The 7,997-nt window shown below is 32.4% G+C and overlaps 1 protein-coding gene across 1 annotated transcript; it reads left to right on the top strand.

Moving 5' to 3' along the window:
* Positions 1 to 3,639: 3,639 nt before the first annotated feature.
* LOC149566774 (uncharacterized) lies at positions 3,640 to 4,725 on the top strand. The gene is made up of 2 exons (XM_089817433.1): positions 3,640 to 3,762; positions 3,877 to 4,725. Exons 1-2 carry the CDS (start codon positions 3,730 to 3,732, stop codon positions 4,372 to 4,374), a joined length of 531 nt encoding a protein of 176 aa, XP_089673559.1. The 5' UTR covers positions 3,640 to 3,729; the 3' UTR covers positions 4,375 to 4,725.
* The last annotated feature ends 3,272 nt before the right edge of the window (positions 4,726 to 7,997 follow it).

Here is a 7,997-nt window from a genome sequence, read left to right as displayed (position 1 = left end):
AGCTAATGAGACAATCAAAATCACAGAGGGAGTTGGTATGGATGAGAATCAGAATCAAACTAAGGATATTATCTAATTGCTTATTCTTTTATCACTGTGTGTTGACATGTTGTGTTTCCATCAATGCCAAAGAGCGAGATTATTGGAAACAATATTTCAAATTGTATGTCGTCATTGATGTTACAAAAATGTCAGTATTAACTGAGTAGTTGGGCAATGAAGGGTATTTAGTATTAACTGAGTAGTTGAGAAATTAAGGACATCTAATATTCAATATTAATTGAATAGTTAGGAAATTAAAGGTATTTAGTATCAACTGAGCAATCAAACAATGAAGGACATCCAACATTTAGTATTAATCGAGTGGTTAAGCATCAAAGGAATCATAGTGTTAACCAAGTGATTAATCCTAGTATTGACCAAGTATTAGCAAATTACACTAGTCAATTAATTAACTAATTGAGGCTAACCAATTAGTTATTTAATGGTTATTTGAAAAGGTATTCAAGCCGACTTGGAAAATCTTATGATATATAAGAGAGATCAATAAGTCTAATGAAGTGTGTAATATATGATACTTGAGATGGATATGTGGTTGAAGGAGTTTAGGGAAGAGCAAGCAAGTTTGGAAGATAAGCTGTAAAGAATATTCTAATCAGTGAGGATCTAGAGGTCAAACCAAAACAAAGACTTGAATCTATGAAAGAAGTTGCTTCATAAATCAAGTCAAATTATTGTTACCTTCTAATCATTGTAATAGTAGAGAAATATCCTAGTAGAGTTGACTTAATAGTCAGATTGTAATCCCTCTAGCAAGGTGAAATTTCAAGATGGAAGTGTTTGAAGACCTCTAACTAGGCCACTCCTAATAGGGTCATCTATATCCTCTAACAAGGTCATACTTAACAGTATGTATTGTAACCTTTAACAAGGTTGGCTCCTAACTGGGCTCACTTTAGAAGAGTGAATATATTGTAACTAGTTGCATGGTGGTTTTCTCAAATTGGGTTTCCATGTTAAATCTTGGTGTCATCCATGTTTATGTTATTTGCTTTATGCTTTATAATTTTGAAACTAATTTACTAAAGGTTAAAACAAATTAATATTCATAAGATTGCTTTGTTAACCAAGCTACATCAAAAACTTAGTTTTAACCGAGCTGGAAAAAGAATTGCATTATCAGTGAAAGGTTTGATTTGACATCTAGGGATAGGGAATTATTTTTGTGGTAACTAATTCACCCCTCCCCTCTCATTTACAAATGGATCCTTTTGTACCCTCTTCTTTTGGCATCACTTCAAAAAATTTCATTAATGCCCCCTCCCCTGTAGAATTTTCTATGAGAGGCTTGAATATCTAATACCTATAACTAGATCATTTAGGATGGATTGAGACACACACAAGAAGATGGCCCCAAGCTATGGACTACCTAGTTCAAGTTGCAAGAGTGCTTCTCCTCTTTTCTCCTTCATGATCCTTCATATGATGTATTAGCTTGCCTTAGAACAATGCATATGCACATCAAACTCAATTGTATGAACTAAAAGATTTTATAACCAAGTTGTTTCTTGGTTATTTAATTATATTTAAAAGGGAAAAAATGTCAGGTCTTTAAATTTATCTATAAAAAGTTGTCTTAAAATGAGAAAAATATGTTATTTAAATTTCTTTATGAAAATTCTCCTTCCAAAGAAAACAATATGATTTACAAATGAAAGTAAAACTTTGTTACCAAAAGAAAATGATGTGATTTTAATGATGGTTTTAAAAAAACTCCTACTAAAAGAAAATTGATGTAATTTGAGGTACAAAGGTGAAATTCTTCATTTAAAAGAAAATGATGTAATTTGAAACAGAGATTTAAACTTCCATTACTCAAAGAAAATTGATGTGATTTGAAATATTGATAAATTTTTTATCTAATTTTAAATTTCTATTTAATTAAAAAAAGAAGAAGAAGGTAATTCTCATTAATAGACTTGAATATTGAAATTTAAGCTATGTGTCTATCTATGTATATATACATGCATGCATGCATATGCATATGTATATGTATATATTTATCTACATGCACATGAATGTGCACATATATAATAAAAAAGAAAACAAGAAAAAAATGATGTGACATGAGATATTTGAAAGGTGTGAAAGTTATATATTACTTTTTTAGTTTTATTTATGAAAAATTATCACAACAAAATAAAATCTAGTGATATCTACATATAAAGTTTTAAAGAAAAACTAATTTATGTGATTGAGATATTAAGGAAAAAAGAGTCAAATAAAACTTAAAATAGAATATATAAAGAAAATGCATATTATATATTTAATTTTATTTATAATAAAATTATAGAATAATAATAAAACAATGTGATTTGATATACTAAAAAAATGTCAAATAAATATTTTCAAATAATATAATTTATTTATTTAAGTTTATATATAAAATACTTAGAATAAATTATTTTTTTGTGATAAATGAAATATTTTTAGCATTTCATCTTGAAGTGATGTTCTTTGACTTTTGTATGTTAAGAATAATGTTCTTATCTCATCTTCAACATTTCATATATTCCTTGTAGGCTCCACTAACTTTTTTATTTTCACATAACTTTGCCACCTTCATATAAGGTTCCCAACTTCTTCTTAATCTCAAGAGGATTTAGAATATTAGAAAAAAGTAGTCAATAAAACTTACTTTAAAATGTAATTAAACACATATTTTATTTATTTATATTTTAAATTATTGCAATATAAAACTATTCAATATGTATAGATATAAAATTCAAAATTATGAAAAAAAAGTGAATAAAACATATTTAAAATTGTACTTATTTTACTAACAAGAAAATCTTGTATGTTAAGATATATTAAAGATTATTGCAAACAAAATATATGTTATGTCTTTAAGTTTCTTTATAAAAAATTGTAAAATATGTTGCGTGTCTAAATTTCCTTATGAATATAAGGAAAAAAGTCATATGAAATACTAAATTTTCTAGATGGACAATTCAATGCAATTCTTACTAAAGGATAATGACGTGATTCAAAGTAAAGATACAAAATTCTCTTATTAAAAGAAAATGATGTGATTGAAAGTAAAAGTATAGATGTAAAACTGTCTTGCTAAAAGAAAATGATCACGTGCTTAAAAGTATGGGTTTAAAACTATATATGAAATACTAAATTTTCTAGATGGACAACTTGATGCAATTCTTACTAAAGGAGAATGATGTGATTCAAAGTAAAGATACAAAATTCTCTTATTAAAAGAAAATAATGCGATTGAAAGTAAAATTATATATGTAAAACTGTCTTACTAAAAGAAAATGATCATATGACTAGAAGTATAGATTTAAAATTATATATGAAATACTAAATTTTGTAGATGGACAATTTGATGCAATTCTTACTAAAGGAAAATGACCTGATTCAAAGTAAAGATAAGAAAAAGAAAATGATGTGATTAAAAGTAAAAATATAGACGTAAAACTGTCTTACTAAAAGAAAATGATATGTGATTAGAAGTATGGATTTAAAACTATCTTTCTAAAAGGAAAGTGACGTGATTTGTAGTATGGGCGGATGATTCTATGGTTACAAGAAAATGATGTGATTTGAAGGATGGACGTTAACATGGGTTTTCGCTGCGGCAAAACTCGTATTTATATGGACAAAATCCTCCTCCGCTCGGCATCTCTGAATCATTGAAGTTTCGGTTTTCAACAGATGGAGATTTTAACTAGTTTCATTCTTCTCTTTGTATGTTTTTTTGTTTCATGAAAAATCAGTACGTAGATAGTTTGTGATTGATTTGTGCTGATTCGTGTAATTTTGCATTGCTTATAGTGAGTTTTGGTTGTTTGCAATTTACAGCCAGTAGCAATAGCGGCTAGCAGTGCCACAAGTTTGGCGGATGAAACAGTGTCAATGGCGTATTGGCTGGAGAAGCTGTCCACGACAGCCATTCCGCAGAATCTCTTAGAACTTATAATCTCATCCGATCATGTTGATGGGAAAATAGCCTTAAATGTGGACAACTTAGGAGGAACGAAGGCCAGCGCTGGGCAAGAAAGCATTGTAGCATCATTGAAACAGTGTGATGCGGGAGGAGAGTGGAATGATGCAACGGAAATCATGCCGAGGGACCCATCGCTGTGCATGCTTCTGCTGGAGAGATATTTGGTGAGCGGAACCAAAGTGTCTCTCACCTTTCTGCAGGAAAGCGTTCCCGATGCTCCGCACAACCATTTTCTTCCGCGCGCCGTGACAGACAAAATCCCCTTCTCGTCCGACAAGCTTTCCCTGGCGTTGAAGGAGCTCAATATCGCACCCGGTTCCGTCATGGCTCTGGCCATGAAAGAGACCTTATAAGAAGCCTGCGAGAGACGTGCTTTGAAGGGCGAAACCAAATTCTGTGCAACATCGTTGGAATCCATGATTGACTTTATCACATCGAAGCTGGGAAGCAATCGTTTAACAGTTCTGGCGGCTAATGTTTCCAAAATGTCAGAATCTGTGACACAGGAGTATAGGATTATGGGTGTGAAATAAATAAATAAATTTCAGCGTGGGGAGTAGCGTGATATGCTTATCAAGTATCAGCGAGAGCTCTATTTCTGTAGAGCTACTTACACTTAATATATTCATACTCAAGAAAATCTATATAGAATATCGAAAAGATTGAAAAATAGTTATAAATTGACTTTATTAGTTCCGTAGGCAGGATAACTAATTGATCTCTCTTTATATTTTATAAATTTTAATAGATTTATAAAATCTGAATAAAGCCAATCTTCTGTATTCTCATTGGCTCTTGCCGAAAATCTAAGGGATAAAATTCAATTTATTAGAGTTTGTTTTTTTTTTTTCACAAATCCTCCTGGAAAGCTCTTGTTAGTTGCTAGATCTCTCTGCAAAGAACCATTTTCACGTGTGTGTGTGCAATGAGAAGGGATGCTGACTAAACAGAGGGCCACAACCAGTGCTGCGGAGAATGCTCAGCAATCCTTTCACTGCAGAGTCAAAACCAATAACACCATGTTTAAGGTTCTCCCCTTCTTTCTTTCGATTGATAGTTTCTTGTGTAGTTCTCAGCTGCTACCGTTTATGTGAATCTGCTGGTGAAGGAAGCATATCCCTATTTTGTCTCTTGCTCCTGGCAAGGGAAGACCTAGTCGTCCTTGCAAAGGCCACATACCTGTATTACCAAATTGGAACGAGAGACAAAGCTTAATCAGGCGTGTTATTTGTGTTAGAAAAGTAAATTAATTAACCAATTGGTCAAGCACGTCCACCTCCAGCTCAGTCTTATCTTCTTCATCAACTCAACCTTATCTCCAACTGTATAAGAGCTAACCTCAGCTAACCTCATGACCAGTATTTATTTTGTAATTGGCTATGAATTGAATGCTAAGAGCCTGTGTTCATGGTCCATGATTTAACAATTTGAACTGGTTCTTTGCATATTTTCAACCTGTTTGTTGTGGAGCATAAGCATTGTATCAATTGGAAATCAAGTTACCGCTCTCTGACGCAGTTTGTGAAGATTTCTGTTCAAATGACCTTAGTGAGGCAGAAGTAAATCTTGCTCCTTCTGCTCCATGTCTTGTATTCTTTTAAGTGCACTGTCTGGTAAGAACCTACAAACCCGTGTATAGAAGAACTTGTAGACAGGCACCTGGAATAACTCTTAGCAAGTATGTGGCTTTACGCCTGCCAATTGCATTTTCTTGCAAAATGTTCATTTCCAAATTACTCATAGACATACTTTATAATGTGTCCTCTCATGAGAGTTTTTAATTCAATTCAAGACTTTTCGGTTAGTCAAAATTTTGAATGACTATTATGATGTGTCCAAGCCGAGAAGATACACAGTGTGTGATGGACGTGGGGTGTATGTTTATTGAAGATAAGTGTTTCCAACCATGAGTTGCCTATGTCAGCAGCTAGATCATCAACAGAGGAAGACCCACTTTACCCAACTCAATTGGGTCTTGCTATGGGCATGGGACCTGAAGTAATTGGATCTCTGTGACATAGCAAAGTCCAGTTGGAAGACCTCTTGTAGAAATTTTACATTCTAGTACTAATGCAAGAGGAACTCGTAGAGTTGGGAGTAAGAAGTCAGGGCTTAATCTGATGAGTGATGGATGGAAACTAAGCCCTCGTCGCAGCCCAAAAATGACATCTCGAACTGGAGTTTTGCAGAAGAATTTTTCTTCTGTGTTAGATAGCAGCACTCGAAGAAACTCTCGAGCAGTTGCAGCAGCAGCTGCCAAACATGAGTGGATTTTTGCAGAGTATGCAGTCGCTAGTGAGCTAAAAGACATCAGAATATGCGATCATATGTAAGGTGCTCAAATTGTATAGAACAATGAAACTTAGTTTATCTCCCCAAAAAAATCAGTACCCATTTGACAATTACATGTAATAAGGTGCTCCAGCGCAAATTCAACAAATTCAACTGCTCCACCGCAAGAATTTGGTATGTCCCTTAAACTCTTTCCCTGCAAACCCTTGTCTTGATAACTCTAGAAACATGGAAATTTTAGATCTGTAACTTATCATCCTGCAATGACTCATTAACTACCCTCTTAATAGTTCAGTTTGACAACAATCTTAAATTATTCTTTATGATTTAATTTTATCTATCATCAGCATAGATAAACATAAATAAGCATAAGCATCAATTATGAAGAATTGTTTAATGCTTATGTTAGTAATATACAGCATCCATCATTAAAAAGTTAACAATTTTCAATAAAATTAGTCAGAGATTCTATAGTAAGTAGTTATTTTATTTTATCAAATAGATTGGAAATACTTAAACAATTCTTATTAAAGGAAAGTGATGCAATTCTTATTAAAGGAGAATGATGCAATTCAAACTAAACATAAAAAATTCTCTTATTAAAAGAAAATGATGTGATTTAAAGTATAGACGTAAAGCTGTCGTACTAAAAAGAAAATGATGTGATCAGCAGTGTGGATTTAAAAGTATCTTACGAAAAGGGAAGTGATGAGATTTGAAGTATGGGCGGAGGATTCTATGGTTAGAAGAAAAATGATGTGATTTGAGGTATGGGCGGAGGATTCTATGGTTACAAGGAAATGGATGTGATTTGAAGCATGCACGTGAACATTAATTTTCATTTTGGCAAAACTCATATTTATATTGACAAAATCCTCCTCCGCTCGGCACCTCTGAATCATTGAACTAGCGGTTCTCAACAGATGGAGATTTTAACTAGTTTGATTCTTCTCTTTGTATGTTTTTAATTTCTTAAAAAATCATGTAGATAGTTTGTGATTGATTTGTGCTGATTCGTGTAATTTTGCATTGCTTATAGCGAGTTTTGGTTGTTTGCAATTTATAGTCAGTAGCAATAGCGGCTAGTAGTGCCACGAATTTGCTGAATGAAAGAGTGTCAATGGCGTATTGGTAGGAGAAGACTCTGTCAGAATTTGTCTTATCTAATGTTAATGGTCATACACTAAAACTTATTTATTATTCCAAACTTAATTTGTTTCTTAGAAATCTGCAAAATCAAAATCACGTTGGAATTTATGATTGACTTCATAATGGCAAGGCAGGGAAGCAATCGTTTAAAAATTTTGACGGCCAATGTTTTCTGTTAGACTTATTATATTAATTAGGTTTGTTTCTAATAAGGGAGAATGTTACATCTGTTGGATTAATATAATATGGGGGGAATGTTAGATTTGTTACATTAATTGGATTAGTTTCTAATAAGCAAGAATGTTATATCTGTTGGATTAATGTAATAAGGGGGAATGTTATATTACATTAATTAGGTTAGTTTCTAAGTTTAGTTTAAATAAATAAATAAGTTAGATCGGAAGTTATTCCCGTAAGTAGTAAGGGAAAATAAGGCTATATAAAGATGCTCAGAATATAAATATTCATATCATTTCAGTATCAATTTTGTATGTATCCGAATGTATCGAGTCTCTTTCATTTGGTATAAGAGTGG

The sequence above is a fragment of the Cupressus sempervirens genome, chromosome 3, assembly GCF_028749045.1.
Source record: "Cupressus sempervirens isolate cs-2001-9-10 chromosome 3, ASM2874904v1, whole genome shotgun sequence".
NCBI classification, from domain to species: domain Eukaryota; kingdom Viridiplantae; phylum Streptophyta; class Pinopsida; order Cupressales; family Cupressaceae; genus Cupressus; species Cupressus sempervirens.
This window is presented reverse-complemented; position numbering and strand designations above follow the sequence as displayed.